Source organism: Convolutriloba macropyga, chromosome 12 (assembly GCF_964194025.1).
Source record: "Convolutriloba macropyga chromosome 12, txConMacr16.3, whole genome shotgun sequence".
In the NCBI taxonomy this organism is placed as follows: domain Eukaryota; kingdom Metazoa; phylum Xenacoelomorpha; order Acoela; family Convolutidae; genus Convolutriloba; species Convolutriloba macropyga.
This window is the reverse complement of record NC_134479.1, coordinates 36,715,008-36,733,500: the sequence shown is the minus strand read 5'-3', so window position 1 is coordinate 36,733,500 and position 18,493 is coordinate 36,715,008. Positions and strand designations below refer to the sequence as shown.

Genomic DNA, 18,493 nt, shown 5'->3' with positions numbered 1-18,493 from the left:
AACATCAATTCCTATCTTTATAGAATGCAAGCAAATGCGCCTAAAACGAAACTCTTTCTTTGATGCAATTGAAAACCTTAGTCCAAACAACACATGTGAAGAAAAATTACACTTAAAAAGAAAAACGGAATTTTTTCGAGAGACAGCCTAAATTATTTCCCCAATGCCTCAACTTATTTGTCGTTTTTGTCAGCAATATTTATTTTGTGCAAAAAAACTGTGTTCAATTGTAAACAAAAATCCTTGCAGTAAAAAGCGGCCTGTCAGTTACCAACGAATGAAATAAAGTAAAATTCCAATAACCAATCATTTAAAAACCCTAAAATCAACCAAATAGCCACAAATTTGAATAAAAGTAATATTAAGCGCAAAGCAATTTCAGAACCCCATCAAATTAAGCTTTCAAAAATTGCCGTAACAAAATGAAACCTAATATCAAAAAGAAACAGTTAGAACCAAACAAAAAGCATGCTTGAAAAAAATTATACGTGAAATGAAGAATTCAGCTCGCTTGCCCAATTTTTCTTTCATTCACATTCTCGCCCTCTCGACTTCACTTGTTTACCAGTCAAATAACTCAAATTTTTCACGATTTACATTTCAAAATAAAGATTCCGAGATTCTTGCTAATTTTTTTGGAAAAAACTAGAATTCTCGGGTTTTCTGGTAACGTTAACGGGAAGAACTATTATTCCCGCGCTTCTTTGTTAGTTTTAACATGAAGAACGAAAAATTCACGCGTTCTGCTAAATTTAAGAGTAAGAACAAAGATTCACGCGTTTCCTGCTAAATTTAGGAGGAAGAACTACGATTCACGCGTTTCCTGCTAAATTTAGGAGGAAGAACTACGATTCACGCGTTTCCTGCTAAATTTATGAGGAGAAACTAAGATTCACGCGTCTCCTGATAAATTTAAGAGGAAGAATAACATTCACGCGTCTCCTGCTAAATTTAACAAGAAGAACTACATTCACGCGTTCCATGCTAAATTTAAGAAGAACAAAAATTCACGCGTTTCTGCTAAATTTAAGAGGAAGAACTAAGATTCAAGCATTTCCTGCTAAATTTAAGAGGAAGAACTAGATTCACGCGTTTCCTGCTAAATTTAAGAGGAAGAACTAAGATCACGAGTTTCCTGCTGAGTTTAAGGGCAAGAACTCAAACTCACGCGTCTCCTGCTAATGTTAAGAGGAAGAACTAAGATTATCGCGTTTCCTGCTATATATAAGAGGAAGAACAAAAAATCACGCGTTTCTGCTAAATTTAAGAGGAAAAACTAAGATTCACTCGATTCCTGCTAAATTTAAGAGGAGGAACTAAGATTCACGTGTTTCCTGCTAATTTTTTGTATAAGAACAATAATTCTTGTGTTTCTGCTAAACTTAAGAGGAAGAACTAAGATTCACGCGTTTCCTTCTGAGTTTAAGTGGAAGAACTAAGATTCACGCGTTTCCCGCTAAATTTAAGAGTAAGAACTAAGATTCATGCGTCTACTGCAAATTTTAAGAGGAAGAACTAAAATTCACGCGTTTCTGCCAAATTTAAGAGGAAGAACTGAGATTCGCGCGTCTCCTGCTAAATTTATGTGGAGGAACTAAGATTCACGCTTTTCCTGCTAAATTTAGGTGCAAGAACTAAAATTCACGCGTTTCTTGTTAAATTTAAGAATAAGAACTAAGATTCATCGGTCTCCTGATAAATTTAATAGGAAGAAGTAAGTTTCACGCGTTTCCTGTTAAATTTAATAGGGAGAACAAAAATTGACGCTTTTCTGCTAAATTTAAGAGGAAGAACAAAATTTCACGTGCATCCTGCTAAGTTTAGGAGGAAGAACTAAGATTCACGCCCCTCCTGGCAAATTTAAGAGGAAGAACCAGATTCACATGTTTCCTGCTAATTTTAAGAGTAAGAACATAAATTCTTGCGTTTCTGCTAAATTTAAGAGGGAGAACTAAGATTCACGCGTTTCCTTCTGAATTTTAGTGGAAGAACTATGATTCACGCGTTTCCTGCAAAATTTAAGAGTAAGAACTAAGATTCAAGCGTCTCCTGCTAAATATAAGAGGAAGAACTAATATCCACGCGTTTCTACTAAATTTAAGAGGAAGAACTAAGATTCGGTCGTTTCTGCTAAGTTTAGGGGGGAAGAAGTAAGATTCACTTGTTTCCGTCTGAATTCAAGTGGAACAACAACGATCCATGCGTCTCCTGTTAAATTTAAGAAGAAGAACTAAGATTCAAGCAATTCTTGCTAAACTTAAACATAAGAACTAAGATTCATCGGTCTCCTGGTAAATTTAGGAGGAAGAAGTAAGATTCACGCGTTTAATGTTAATTTTAATAGGAAGAACAAAAATTCACGCTGTTCTGCTAAATTTAAGAGGAAGAACTATAATCACGAGTTTCCTGCTGAATTTAAGGTCAAGAACTCAAATTCAAGCGTCTCCTGCTAAAGTTAAGAGGAACAACTAAGATTATCGCGTTTCCTGCTAAATATAAGAGGAAGAACAAAAAATCACGCGTTTCTGCTAAATTTAAGAGGAAGAAGTAAGATTCACGCGTCCCCTGTTAAATTTAATAGGGAGAACAAAAATTGACGCTTTTCTGCTAAATTTAAGAGGAAGAACAAAAATTCACGTGTATCCTGCTAAGTTTAGGAGGAAGAACTAAGATTCACGCCTCTCCTGGCAAATTTAAGAGGAAGAACCAGATTCACGCGTTTCCTGCTAATTTTAAGAGTAAGAACATAAATTCTTGCGTTTCTGCTAAATTTAAGAGGGAGAACTAAGATTCACGCGTTTCCTTCTGAATTTTAGTGGAAGAACTAAGATTCACGCGTTTCCTGCAAAATTTAAGAGTACGAACTAAGATTCAAGCGTCTCCTGCTAAATATAAGAGGAAGAACTAATATCCACGCGTTTCTACTAAATTTAAGAGGAAGAACTAAGATTCGCTCGTTTCTGCTAAGTTTAAGGGGGAAGAAGTAAGATTCACTTGTTTCCGTCTGAATTCAAGTGGAACAACAACGATCCATGCGTCTCCTGTTAAATTTAAGAAGAAGAACTAAGATTCAAGCAATTCTTGCTAAACTTAAACATAAGAACTAAGATTCATCGGTCTCCTGGTAAATTTAGGAGGAAGAAGTAAGATTCACGCGTTTAATGTTAATTTTAATAGGAAGAACAAAAATTCACGCTGTTCTGCTAAATTTAAGAGGAAGAACTAAAATCACGAGTTTCCTGCTGAATTTAGGGTCAAGAACTCAAATTCAAGCGTCTCCTGTTAAAGTTAAGAGGAACAACTAAGATTATCGCGTTTCCTGCTAAATATAAGAGGAAGAACAAAAAATCACGCGTTTCTGCTAAATTTAAGAGGAAGAAGTAAGATTCACGCGTCCCCTGTTAAATTTAAGACGAAGAACTAGATTCACGCGTTTCCTGCTAATTTTGAGAGTAAGAACATTAATTCTTGTGTTTCTGCTAAACTTAAGAGGAAGAAGTAAGATTCACGCGTCCCCTGTTAAATTTAAGACGAAGAACTAAGATTCACGCGTTTTCTGCTAAATTTAAGAGTAGGAACTAAGATTCATGCGTCTCCTGCAAAATTTAAGTGGAGGAACTAAGATTCACGCTTTTCCTGGTAAACTTAGGTGCAAGAACTAAAATTCACGCGTTTCCTGTTAAATTTAAGAATAAGAACTAAGATTCATCGGTCTCCTGCTAAATTTAAGAGGAAGAAGTAAGATTCACGCGTTTCCTGTCAAATATAATGGGAAGAACAAAAATTGACGCTTTTCTGCTAAATTTAAGAGGAAAAACAAAAATTCATGTGTTTCTGCTAAATTTAAGAGGAAGAACTAAAATCACGAGTTTCCTGCTGAATTTAAGGGCAAGAACTCAAATGCAAGCGTCTCCTGCTAAAGTTAAGAGCAACAACTAAGATTATTGCGTTTCCTGCTAAATATAAGAGGAAGAACAAAAAATCACGCGTTTCTGCTAAATTTAAGAGGAAGAAGTAAGATTCACGTGTCCCCTGTCAAATATAGGACGAAGAACTAGATTCACGCGTTTCCTGCTAGTTTAGAGAGTAAGAACATTAATTCTTGTGTTTCTGCTAAACTTAAGAGGAAGAACTAAGATTCACGCGTTTCCTTCTGTGTTTCAGTGTAAGAACTAAGATTCACGCGTTTCCTGCTAAATTTAAGAGTAAGAACTAAGATTCATGCGTCTCCTGCTAAATTTAAGTGGAGGAACTAAGATTCACGCTTTTCCTGCTAAATTTAGGTGCAAGAACTAAAGTTCACGCGTTTCCTGTTAAATTTAAGAATAAGAACTAAGATTCATCGGTCTCCTGCTAAATTTAAGAGGAAGAAGTAAGATTCACGCGTTTCCTGTCAAATATAATGGGAAGAACAAAAATTGACGCTTTTCTGCTAAATTTAAGAGGAAAAACAAAAATTCATGTGTTTCTGCTAAATTTAAGAGGAAGAACTAAAATCACGAGTTTCCTGCTGAATTTAAGGGCAAGAACTCAAATGCAAGCGTCTCCTGCTAAAGTTAAGAGCAACAACTAAGATTATTGCGTTTCCTGCTAAATATAAGAGGAAGAACAAAAAATCACGCGTTTCTGCTAAATTTAAGAGGAAGAAGTAAGATTCACGTGTCCCCTGTCAAATATAGGACGAAGAACTAGATTCACGCGTTTCCTGCTAGTTTAGAGAGTAAGAACATTAATTCTTGTGTTTCTGCTAAACTTAAGAGGAAGAACTAAGATTCACGCGTTTCCTTCTGTGTTTCAGTGTAAGAACTAAGATTCACGCGTTTCCTGCTAAATTTAAGAGTAAGAACTAAGATTCATGCGTCTCCTGCTAAATTTAAGTGGAGGAACTAAGATTCACGCTTTTCCTGCTAAATTTAGGTGCAAGAACTAAAGTTCACGCGTTTCCTGTTAAATTTAAGAATAAGAACTAAGATTCATCGGTCTCCTGCTAAATTTAAGAGGAAGAAGTAAGATTCACGCGTTTCCTGTCAAATATAATGGGAAGAACAAAAATTGACGCTTTTCTGCTAAATTTAAGAGGAAAAACAAAAATTCATGTGTTTCTGCTAAATTTAAGAGGAAGAACTAAAATCACGAGTTTCCTGCTGAATTTAAGGGCAAGAACTCAAATGCAAGCGTCTCCTGCTAAAGTTAAGAGCAACAACTAAGATTATTGCGTTTCCTGCTAAATATAAGAGGAAGAACAAAAAATCACGCGTTTCTGCTAAATTTAAGAGGAAGAAGTAAGATTCACGTGTCCCCTGTTAAATATAGGACGAAGAACTAGATTCACGCGTTTCCTGCTAGTTTAGAGAGTAAGAACATTAATTCTTGTGTTTCTGCTAAACTTAAGAGGAAGAACTAAGATTCACGCGTTTCCTTCTGTGTTTCAGTGTAAGAACTAAGATTCACGCGTTTCCTGCTAAATTTAAGAGTAAGAACTAAGATTCATGCGTCTCCTGCTAAATTTAAGTGGAGGAACTAAGATTCACGCTTTTCCTGCTAAATTTAGGTGCAAGAACTAAAGTTCACGCGTTTCCTGTTAAATTTAAGAATAAAACTAAGATTCATCGGTCTCCTGCTAAATTTAAGAGGAAGAAGTAAGATTCACGCGTTTCCTGTTAAATTTAATAGGAAGAACAAAAATTGACGCTTTTCTGCTAAATTTAAGGGGAAGAACAAAAATTCACGTGTTTTGCTAAATTTAAGAGGAAGAACTAGATTCACGCGTATCCTGCTAAATTTAGGAGGAAGAACTAAGATTCACGCCTCTCCTGGTAAATTTAAGAGGAAGAACCAGATTCACGCGTTTCCTGCTAATTTTAGGAGTAAGAACATAAATTCTTGCGTTTCTGCTAAATTTAAGAGGCAGAACAAAGATTCATGCGTTTCCTTCTGAATTTAAGTGGAAGAACTAAGATTCACGCGTTTCCTGCAAAATTTAAGAGTAAGAACTAAGATTCAACGTCTCCTGCCAAATATAAGAGGAAGAACTAAGATTCACGCGTTTCTACTAAATTTAAGAGGAAGAACTAAGAATCTCACGTTTCTGCTAATTTTAAGAGGAAGAAGTAAGATTCACGCGCTTCCTTCTGAATTCTAGTGGAAAAACTAAGATTCACGCGTTTCCTGCTAAATTTAAGAGGAAGAACTAAGATTCACGCAATTCTTGCTAAATTTAAACTTAAGAACTAAGATGCATTGGTCTCCTGGTAAATTTAAGAGGAAGAAGTAAGATTCACGCGTCCCCTGTTAAATTTAAGACGAAGAACTAAGATTCACGCGTTTTCTGCTAAATTTAAGAGTAAGAACTAAGATTCATGCGTCTCCTGCTAAATTTAAGTGGAGGAACTAAGATTCACGCTTTTCCTGGTAAACTTAGGTGCAAGAACTAAAGTTCACGCGTTTCCTGTTAAATTTAAGAATAAAACTAAGATTCATCGGTCTCCTGCTAAACTTAAGAGGAAGAAGTAAGATTCACGCGTTTCCTGTTAAATTTAATAGGAAGAACAAAAATTGACGCTTTTCTGCTAAATTTAAGGGGAAGAACAAAAATTCACGTGTTTTTGCTAAATTTAAGAGGAAGAACTAGATTCACGCGTATCCTGCTAAATTTAGGAGGAAGAACTAAGATTCACGCCTCTCCTGGTAAATTTAAGAGGAAGAACCAGATTCACGCGTTTCCTGCTAATTTTAGGAGTAAGAACATAAATTCTTGCGTTTCTGCTAAATTTAAGAGGCAGAACTAAGATTCATGCGTTTCCTTCTGAATTTAAGTGGAAGAACTAAGATTCACGCGTTTCCTGCAAAATTTAAGAGTAAGAACTAAGATTCAACGTCTCCTGCCAAATATAAGAGGAAGAACTAAGATTCACGCGTTTCTACTAAATTTAAGAGGAAGAACTAAGAATCTCACGTTTCTGCTAATTTTAAGAGGAAGAAGTAAGATTCACGCGCTTACTTCTGAATTCTAGTGGAAAAACTAAGATTCACGCGTTTCCTGCTAAATTTAAGAGGAAGAACTAAGATTCACGCAATTCTTGCTAAATTTAAACTTAAGAACTAAGATGCATTGGTCTCCTGGTAAATTTAAGAGGAAGAAGTAAGATTCACGCGTTTCCTGTTAATTTTATTAGGAAGAACAAAAATTCACGCGTTTCTGCTAAACTTAAGAGGAAGATCAAAATTTCGTGTGTTTCTGCTAAATTTAAGAGGAAGAACTAGTTTTACGCGTATCCTGCTAATTTTAAGAGGAAGAACTAAGATTCACGCGTCTCCTGGTAAATTTAAGAGGAAGAACTAGATTCACGCGTTTCCTGCTAATATTAAGAGTAAGAACATAAATTCTTGCGTTTCTGCTAAATTTTAGAGAAAGAACTAAGATTCACGCGTTTCCTTCTGTGTTTCAGTGTAAGAACTAAGATTCACGCGTTTCCTGCTAAATTTAAGAGTAAGAACTAAGATTCATGCGTCTCCTGCTAAATTTAAGTGGAGGAACTAAGATTCACACTTTTCCTGCTAAATTTAGGTGCAAGAAATAAAGTTCACGCATTTCCTGTTAAATTTAAAAATAAAACTAAGATTCATCGGTCTCCTGCTAAATTTAGGAGGAAGAAGTAAGATTCACGCGTTTCCTGTTAAATTTAATAGGAAGAACAAAAATTGACGCTTTTCTGCTAAATTTAAGGGGAAGAACATAAATTCACGTGTTTTTGCTAAATTTAAGAGGAAGAACTAGATTCACGCGTATCCTGCTAAATTTAGGAGGAAGAACTAAGATTCACGCCTCTCCTGGTAAATTTAAGAGGAAGAACCAGATTCACGCGTTTCCTGCTAATTTTAGGAGTAAGAACATAAATTCTTGCGTTTCTGCTAAATTTAAGAGGCAGAACTAAGATTCATGCGTTTCCTTCTGAATTTAAGTGGAAGAACTAAGATTCACGCGTTTCCTGCAAAATTTAAGAGTAAGAACTAAGATTCAACGTCTCCTGCCAAATATAAGAGGAAGAACTAAGATTCACGCGTTTCTACTAAATTTAAGAGGAAGAACTAAGAATCTCACGTTTCTGCTAATTTTAAGAGGAAGAAGTAAGATTCACGCGCTTCCTTCTGAATTCTAGTGGAAAAACTAAGATTCACGCGTTTCCTGCTAAATTTAAGAGGAAGAACTAAGATTCACGCAATTCTTGCTAAATTTAAACTTAAGAACTAAGATGCATTGGTCTCCTGGTAAGTTTAAGAGGAAGAAGTAAGATTCACGCGTTTCCTGTTAATTTTATTAGGAAGAACAAAAATTCACGCGTTTCTGCTAAACTTAAGAGGAAGATCAAAATTTCACGTGTTTCTGCTAAATTTAAGAGGAAGAACTAGTTTTACGCGTATCCTGCTAATTTTAAGAGGAAGAACTAACATTCACGCGTCTCCTGGTAAATTTAAGAGGAAGAACTAGATTCACGCGTTTCCTGCTAATATTAAGAGTAAGAACATAAATTCTTGCGTTTCTGCTAAATTTTAGAGAAAGAACTAAGATTCACGCGTTTCCTTCTGTGTTTCAGTGTAAGAACTAAGATTCACGCGTTTCCTGCTAAATTTAAGAGTAAGAACTAAGATTCATGCGTCTCCTGCTAAATTTAAGTGGAGGAACTAAGATTCACACTTTTCCTGCTAAATTTAGGTGCAAGAACTAAAGTTCACGCATTTCCTGTTAAATTTAAGAATAAAACTAAGATTCATCGGTCTCCTGCTAAATTTAGGAGGAAGAAGTAAGATTCACGCGTTTCCTGTTAAATTTAATAGGAAGAACAAAAATTGACGCTTTTCTGCTAAATTTAAGGGGAAGAACATAAATTCACGTGTTTTTGCTAAATTTAAGAGGAAGAACTAGATTCACGCGTATCCTGCTAAATTTAGGAGGAAGAACTAAGATTCACGCCTCTCCTGGTAAATTTAAGAGGAAGAACCAGATTCACGCGTTTCCTGCTAATTTTAGGAGTAAGAACATAAATTCTTGCGTTTCTGCTAAATTTAAGAGGCAGAACTAAGATTCATGCGTTTCCTTCTGAATTTAAGTGGAAGAACTAAGATTCACGCGTTTCCTGCAAAATTTAAGAGTAAGAACTAAGATTCAACGTCTCCTGCCAAATATAAGAGGAAGAACTAAGATTCACGCGTTTCTACTAAATTTAAGAGAAAGAACTAAGAATCGCACGTTTCTGCTAATTTTAAGAGGAAGAAGTAAGATTCACGCGCTTCCTTCTGAATTCTAGTGGAAAAACTAAGATTCACGCGTTTCCTGCTAAATTTAAGAGGAAGAACTAAGATTCACGCAATTCTTGCTAAATTTAAACTTCAGAACTAAGATGCATTGGTCTCCTGGTAAATTTAAGAGGAAGAAGTAAGATTCACGCGTTTCCCGTTAATTTTAATAGGAAGAACAAAAATTCACGCGTTTCTGCTAAACTTAAGAGGAAGATCAAAATTTCACGTGTTTCTGCTAAATTTAAGAGGAAGAAGTAGTTTTACGCGTATCCTGCTAATTTTAAGAGGAAGAACTAAGATTCACGCGTCTCCTGGTGAATTTAAGAGGAAGAACTAGATTCACGCATTTCCTGCTAGTATTAGGAGTAGGAACATAAATTCTTGCGTTTCTGCTAAATTTTAGAGAAAGAACTAAGATTCACGCGTTTCGTTTTGAATTTAAGTGGAAGAACTATGATTAACGCGTTTCCTTCTAAATTAAAGAGTAAGAACTAAGATTCATGCGTCTCCTGCTAAATTTAAGAGGAAGAACTAGATTATCGCGTTTCCTGCTAAATATAAGAGGAAGAACAAAAATTCACGCTTTTCTGCTAAATTTTAGAGGAAAAACTAAGACTCATTCGTTTCCTCCTAAATTTAAGAGGAAGAACTAAGATTCACGCGTCTCCTGTTAAATTCAAGAGGGCGAACTAGATTCACGCCTGTCCTGCTAATTTTAAGAGTAAGAACATAAATTCTTGCGTTTCTGCTAAGTTTTAGACGAAGAACTAAGATTCACGCGTATCCTTCTGAATTTAATTGGAAGAACTAGGATTCACGCGTTTTCTGCTAAATTTGAGAGTAAGAACATTAATTCTTGTGTTTCTGCTAAACTTAAGAGGAAGAACTAAGATTCACGCGTTTCCTGCTGAATTTGAGAGTAAGAACTAAGTTTCATGCGGCTCCTGCTAAATTTAAGAGGAAGAATTAAGACTTACGCGTTTCTGCTAAATTTAAGAGGAAGAACTAAGATTCGCGCGTCTCCTGCTTATTTTAAGTGCAGGAACTGAGATTCACGCGTCTCCTATGAAATTTAATAGGAAGAACTAGATTCACGCGTTTCGTTCTGAATTTAAGTGGAAGAACTAAGATTCACGCGTTTCCTGCCAAACTTAAGAGTAAGAACTAAGATTCATGCGTCTCCTGCTAAATTTAAGAGGAAGAACTAAGATTCAGGAGTTTCTGCTAAGTTTAAGAGGAAACACTAAGATTCGCGCGTCTCCTGCTAAATTTAAGTGGAGGAACTAAGATTCACGCGTCTCCTGCTAAATTTAAGCGGAAGAACAAAAATTTACGCTTTTCTGCTAAATTTCAATGGAAGAGCTAAGTTTCATGCGTTTCCTGCTAAAGTTAGGTGCAAGAACGAACTTAAAGTCACGCGTTTCCTGCTAAATTTAAGAATAAGAACTTAGATTCATCGGTCTCCTGCTAAATTTAAGAGGAAGAAGTAAGACTCACGCGTTTCCTGTTAAATTTAACAGGACGAACAAAAAATCACGCGTTTCTGCTAAATTTAATAGGAAGAACAAAAATTCACGTGTTTCTGCTAAATTTAAGAGGAAGAACTATATTCACGCGTTTCCTGTTAAATTTAATAGGAAGAACAAAAAATCACGCGTTTCTGCTAATTTTAAGTGAAAGAACTAAGATTCAGGCGTTTCCTTCTAAACTTAAGTGGAAGAACTAAGATTCATGTGTTTCCTGCTAAATTAAAGAGCAGGAACTAAGATTCATGCGTCTCCTGCAAAATTAAGAAGAAGAACTAAGATTCATGGGTTTCTGCTAAATTTAAGAGTAAGAACTGAGATTCACGCGACTCCTGTTAATTTTAGGCGGAAGAACTAAGATTCACGCGTCTCATGCAAAATTTATGAGGAAGAACTAAGATTCATGCGACTCCTGCTAAATTTAAGCGGAAGAACTAATATTCACGCGTCTCATGCTACATTTTAGAGGAAGAACTAAGATTCACGCTTTTCCTGCTAAATTTAAGAGGAGGAAGAATTAGGATTCACGCGTTTGCTGCTAAATTTAATAGGAAGAACACAAATTCACGCGTTTCTCCTAAATTAAAGAGGAAGAACTGTTATCCACGCGTTTCCTGATAAATTTAAGATGAAGAACAAAAATTCACGCGATTCTGCTAAAATTAAGAAGAAGAATTAAGATCCACGCTTTTTTGCTAATTTTTAGAGGAAGACTAAGATTTACGAGTTTCCTGCTAAATTTAAGCGGAAGAACTAAGGTTCACACGTTTGCTGCTAAATTTAATAGGAAAAACAAAAATTCACGCGTTTCTCCTAAATTAAAGAGGAAGAACTAATATCCACGCATTTCCTGTTAAATTTAAGACGAAGAACAAAAATTCACGCGTTTCTGCTAAATTTACGAGGAAGAACTAAGATTCACGCGTTTCCTGCTAAATTTAAAAGGAAGAACAAAAAATCACGCGTTTCTGCTAAATTTAATAGGAAGAACTAAAATTCACGCAATTCCTGCTAAAATTAATAGGAAGAACAAAAATTCACGCGTTTCTGCTAACCTTAAAAGGAAGAACTAAGATTCAAGCGGCTCCTGCTAAATTTAAGAGGAAGAATTAAGACTTACGCGTTTCTGCTAAATTTAAGAGGAAGAACTAAGATTCGCGCGTCTCCTGCTTATTTTAAGTGCAGGAACTGAGATTCACGCGTCTCCTGCGAAATTTAATAGGAAGAACTAGATTCACGCGTTTCGTTCTGAATTTAAGTGGAAGAACTAAGATTCAAGCGTTTCCTGCCAAACTTAAGAGTAAGAACTAAGATTCATGCGTCTCCTGCTAAATTTAAGAGGAAGAACTAAGATTCAGGAGTTTCTGCTAAATTTAAGAGGAAACACTAAGATTCGCGCGTCTCCTGCTAAATTTAAGTGGAGGAACTAAGATTCACGCGTCTCCTGCTAAATTTAGGCGGAAGAACAAAAATTTACGCTTTTCTGCTAAATTTCAATGGAAGAGCTAAGTTTCATGCGTTTCCTGCTAAAGTTAGGTTCAAGAACTAAAAGTCACGCGTTTCCTGCTAAATTTAAGAATAAGAACTTAAATTCATCGGTCTCCTGCTAAATTTAAGAGGAAGAAGTAAGACTCACGCGTTTCCTGTTAAATTTAATAGGAAGAACAAAAAATCACATGTTTCTGCTAAATTTAATAGGAAGAACAAAATTTCACGTGTTTCTGCTAAATTTAAGAGGAAGAACTATATTCACGCGTTTCCTGTTAAATTTAATAGGAAGAACAAAAAATCACGCGTTTCTGCTAAATTTAATAGGAAGAACAAAAACTCACGCGTTTCTGCTAAATTTAAGAGAAAGAACTAAGATTCAGGCGTTTCCTTCTAAACTTAAGTGGAAGAACTACGATTCATGTGTTTCCTGCAAAATTAAGAAGAAGAACTAAGATTCACGGGTTTCTGCTAAATTTAAGAGTAAGAACTGAGATTCACGCGACTCCTGTTAATTTTAGTCGGAAGAACTAAGATTCACGCGTCTCATGCTAAATTTATGAGGAAGAACTAAGATTCACGCGACTCCTGCTAAATTTAGGCGGAAGAACTAATATTCACGCGTCTCATGCTACATTTTAGAGGAAGAACTAAGATTCACGCTTTTCCTGCTAAATTTAAGAGGAGGAAGAATTAGGATTCACGCGTTTGCTGCTAAAGTTAATATGAAGAACACAAATTCACGCGTTTCTCCTAAATTAAAGAGGAAGAACTGTTATCCACGCGTTTCCTGATATATTTAAGATGAAGATTAAAAATTCACGCGATTCTGCTAAAATTAAGAAGAAGAATTAAGATCCACGCTTTTTTGCTAATTTTTAGAGGAAGACTAAGATTCACGAGTTTCCTGCTAAATTTAAGCGGAAGAACTAAGGTTCACACGTTTGCTGCTAAATTTAATAGGAAAAACAAAAATTCACGCGTTTCTTCTATATTAAAGAGGAAGAACTAATATCCACGCATTTCCTGTTAAATTTAAGACGAAGAACAAAAATTCACGCGTTTCTGCTAAATTTACGAGGAAGAACTAAGATTCACGCGTTTCCTGCTAAATTTAAAAGGAAGAACAAAAAATCACGCGTTTCTGCTAAATTTAATAGGAAGAACTAAAATTCACGCAATTCCTGCTAAAATTAATAGGAAGAACAAAAATTCACGCGTTTCTGCTAAACTTAAAAGGAAGAACTAAGATTCACGCAATTCCTGCTGAAATTAATAGGAAGAACTAAAATTCATGCGCTTCTGCTAAATTTAGGAGGAAGAACCAAGATCCGTGTGTTTCCTACTAATTTTAAGAGGAAGAACAAAAATTCACGCGTTTCTGCTAAGTTTAAGAGGAACAAATAAGATTTACGGGTTTCCTGCTAAATTTACCAGGAAAAATAAGATTCACGCGTCTTCTGCTAAATTTTGAGTGGAAGACATAAGATCCACGGGTTTCTACTAATTTTAAGAGGAAGAACTAAGATTCGCGCGTATCCTGCTAAATTTAAGAGGAGGAACTAAGATTCAGGAGTTTCTGCTAAATTTAAGAGGAAACACTAAGATTCGCGCGTTTCCTGCTAAATTTAAGAATAAGAACTTAGATTCATCGGTCTCCTGCTAAATTTAAAAGGAAGAAGTAAGACTCACGCGTTTCCTGTTAAATTTAATAGGAAGAACAAAAAATCACGCGTTTCTGCTAAATTTAATAGGAAGAACAAAAATTCACGTGTTTCTGTTAAATTTAAGAGGAAGAACTAGATTCACGCGTATCCTGCTAAATTTGATAGGAAGAACAAAAACTCACGCGTTTCTGCTAAATTAAAGAGAAAGAACTAAGATTCAGGCGTTTCCTTGTTAATTTAAGTGGAAGAACTAAGATTTATGTGTTTCCTGCTAAATTAAAGAGCAGGAACTAAGATTCATGCGTCTCCTGCAAAATTAAGCAGAAGAACTAAGATTCACGGGTTTCTGCTAAATTTAAGAGGAAGAACTGAGATTCACGCGACTCCTGTTAAAATTAGGCGGAAGAACTAAGATTCACGCGTCTCATGCTAAATTTATGAGGAAGAACTAAGATTCACGCGACTCCTGCTAAATTTAAGCGGAAGAACTAATATTTACGCGTCTCATGCTACATTTTAGAGGAAGAACTAAGATTCACGCTTTTCCTGCTAAATTTAGTAGGAAGAATTAGGATTCACGCGTTTGCTGCTAAATTTAATAGGAAGAACACAAATTCACGCGTTTCTCCTAAATAAAAGAGGAAGAACTAAAATCCACGCGTTTCCTGCTAAATTTAAGATGAAGAACAAAAATTCACGCGTTTCTGCTAAATTTAAGAAGAAGAATTAAGATCCACGCTTATTTGCTAATTTTTAGAGGAAGACTAAGATTCACGAGTTTCCTGCTAAATTTAAGCGGAAGAACTAAGATTCACGCGTTTGCTGCTAAATTTAATGGGAGAAACAAAAATTCACGCGTTTCTCCTAAATTAAAGAGGAAGAACTAATATCCACGCGTTTCCTGTAAAATTTAAGAAGAAGAACAAAAATTCACGCGTTTCTGCTAAATTTACGAGGAAGAACTAAGATTCACGCGTCTCCTGCTAAATTTAAAAGGAAGAACAAAAAATCACGCGTTTCTGCTAAATTTAATAGGAAGATCTAAAATTCACGCAATTCCTGCTAAAATTAATAGGAAGAACTAAAATTCACGTGTTTCCTGCTAAATTTAAGAGGAAGAACAGAAATTCCCGCGTTTCTGCTAAGTTTAAGAGTAAGAACAGAAATTCGCGCGCTTCTGCTAAATTTAGGAGGAAGATCCATGTGTTTCCTGCTAATTTTAAGAGGAAGAACAAAAATTCACGCGTTTCTGCTAAGTTTAAGAGGAAGAACTAAGATTTACGGGTTTCCTGCTAAATTTACCAGGAAAAATAAGATTCACGCGTCTTCTCTTAAATTTAAGTGGAAGACATAAGATCCACGGGTTTCTACTAAATTTAAGAGGAAGAACTAAGATTCGCGCGTATCCTGCTAAATTTAAGAGGAAGAACAAAAAATCACGCGTTTCTGCTAAATTTAATAGGAAGATCTAAAATTCACGCAATTCTTGCTAAAATTAATAGGAAGAACTAAAATTCACGTGTTTCCTGCTAAATTTAAGAGGAAGAACAGAAATTCCCGCGTTTCTGCTAAGTTTAAGAGTAAGAACAAAAATTCACGCACTTCTGCTAAATTTAGGAGGAAGATCCACGTGTTTCCTGCTAATTTTAAGAGGAAGAACAAAAATTCACGCGTTTCTGCTAAATTTACGAGGAAGAACTAAGATTCACGCGTTTCCTGCTAAATTTAAAAGGAAGAACAAAAAATCACGCGTTTCTGCTAAATTTAATAGGAAGATCTAAAATTCACGCAATTCCTGCTAAAATTAATAGGAAGAACTAAAATTCACGTGTTTCCTGCTAAATTTAAGAGGAAGAACAGAAATTCCCGCGTTTCTGCTAAGTTTAAGAGTAAGAACAAAAATTTACGGGTTTCCTGCTAAATTTACCAGGAAAAATAAGATTCACGCGTCTTCTGCTAAATTTAAGTGGAAGACATAAGATCCACGGGTTTCTACTAAATTTAAGAGGAAGAACTAAGATTCGCGCGTATCCTGCTAAATTTAAGAGGAGGAATTAAGATTCACGCGCTTCCTTCTGAATATAAGTGGAAGAACTAAGATTCACGCGTTTCCTGCTAAGTTTAAGAGTAAGAACTAAGATTCATGCGTCTCCTGTTAAATTTAAGAGCAAGAAGTAAGATTCACGCGTTTCCTGTTAAATTTAATAGGAAGAAAAAAATTTCACACGTTTCTGCTAAATTTAAGAGGAAGAACAAAAAGTCACGTGTTTCTGTTAAATTTAAGAGGAAGAACTAAGATTCACGCGTCTCGTGGTAAATTTTGAGAGGAAGAACTAGATTCACGCGTTTCCTGCTAATTTTAAAAGTAAGAACATAAATTCTTGCGTTTCTGCTAAATTTAAGAGGAAGATCTAAGATTCACTGCAGCTGTCTGGATTGTCATTGTTAAAAAACCCGCTTGGGTGCTGGTTCAGGTAATGTAAAAAAAATTACGTTGCTTTGAAAACCCCGAGTCGCACAATAACGTAAACTTTGAATTAAAAAAATTTAATTATTAGGCACATGCCTGCAGCTGTCTGGATTGTCATTGTCAAAAACCAGCTTGGGTGCTGGTTCAGGTAATGTAAAAAATATGTTGCGGTTAAAGTCTGACGGTAGCGCTGAACGATTCTTTTTCACCGCATTCTGACGGTAGCGCTGAAAAATTTTTTGTCACCGCTTCGTAGTACCGCTTAAAAATTTTTTTTCAATGCATTCTGCTCGTAGCGATAAAATTTTTTTTCACCGCTAAAGCGGTGAAAAAAATTTCACCGCTACTAGCACAATGCGGTGAAAAAAAAATTTTCACCGCAAAATTCAACGCAATTCTTACAAAAATTCACCGCTTTCAGCAATTTCAACGCTAAAAGATGCGGGCGCTTTGCGGTGAAAAAAGCTTCTTTTTTCACCGCTAATCACCGCTAATCTTACATTATTTTTTGACCAAACCTCGACCCCGGCGGGTTTTCCGGGGTACGATGCACTGATACGATCAAATTCTTTCAAAAGTAACAAAGACACTATTTATGAAATAGAAATTTTTTACCTTTTAAGTAGCAGGTCATGTAGCCACTATCCTGAACAAGATTAACAGTTGCGTAATCGGTTGGATAATTAATTGCATAACATTGATAAGGTGGATGTGATTCGTAGGGATTTTCCATAACAGCAGCAAAAGCGGAAGCGGTTTCCTGAACTTTGGTTGCACATTCACGCATATTTGCAAACTCTCCTACCAAATGTTTGTTGTCATCCAGAACGCCCTGAAACCTGACGTCGGCGAGGAATCCGTGAATGCAGGGTGTGTCTGAAAATCGTACCAAATGTCAGTTTTTTCTCGGTATCAATAGTTATAATTCCTTCCATTCGGTCAGCACAGCCGCTCAACACTTAACCGCGCAAAATTGTGACGGGGAATTGAGTTTCCTATAAAAACTTTATACTGGCATCTGCCTAGTGCCACTACTTAAGGGGCTTTGCAAATCGTTATCAGCGCCAAAATGAGCACAACGCGCAATTAAAAGTATTATCAGTGGAAGAAGAAGAACCGTTATAGTTTATTCATGCATAGTAATGAAAATTGAAAATTTGTCAATATTATGAGGGGGGCTCTGTATTTTAAACAGTTTATAGCGTGTTTTTCAAAACATTTGGGAACTTAATACAGAAAATGAGACGTTAAATGCTCATAAGTAAGAGCAATATTGTATATGAAAACTAAGAAAAGCCGCCAAATTAATTTTGCAATTATAAAGGAAAACCCGGGTTGACAATTCTTAGTAGTCATACAAGGATCATATATGATGTCATACAAATCATACGCTATTTCTTAGTACGCTCTTTGTATGATTGCTAGGAAATCATCAATGATTTTGTATGATTACCGGGACATCATATATGACCCTTCTACGACAACCAGGATATCATAAAACGTTAAGAGGATTATGACACTTTTATGAATAGTGGGAAACCATTTATGACCGATGTATGATTACAGGGGATGATGTAGAGCATTGATTTTCTCGCATTTTGTTCGCATACAGACTAGAATTCTGATTTTTGTATGATTTTGTATGATTACAAGGTATTCATAAATCCATATATGACCTTGTATGATAAGCAGGAAAAAAACGCAACCTTCTTTATTATGGCACAAAATTAGCTGACAAAACGTTAGAATATGATTGGCGTGTGCTTTTGAATGATTTCAAGAAAAATTTGCTGTCCAGTTTATGATTCTCTTATGACTACCAGGAAATCATACTTTCATATATGACCTTGTACGACAACCAGGAAAATTGAATATGATTACTGGGATAAAATGAGCTGTTATGATTATCGATCTTACTTCAAGCGAACTAAGCGTCACAATTGGGGCAATTTAAGCGTCCTTTAAAAAATTGTATGACACTTGTATGATTACCAGGATATAATACAAATCATATACGGGAATGCCCACCTGCAAAGAACAACTGA

General features: G+C 35.7%; 1 protein-coding gene across 1 annotated transcript in view; it reads right to left on the bottom strand.

Annotated features, from left to right (window-relative positions):
* The window catches only part of LOC142350483 (uncharacterized), a 137,498-nt gene that overhangs the window by 103,513 nt on the left and 15,492 nt on the right, over window positions 1-18,493 (bottom strand). Inside the window, exon 5 of the mRNA XM_075402333.1 lies at window positions 17,064-17,324. Within this exon, the coding sequence (XP_075258448.1) occupies window positions 17,064-17,324 (261 nt within the window). The remainder of the gene's footprint in view (window positions 1-17,063; window positions 17,325-18,493) is intronic.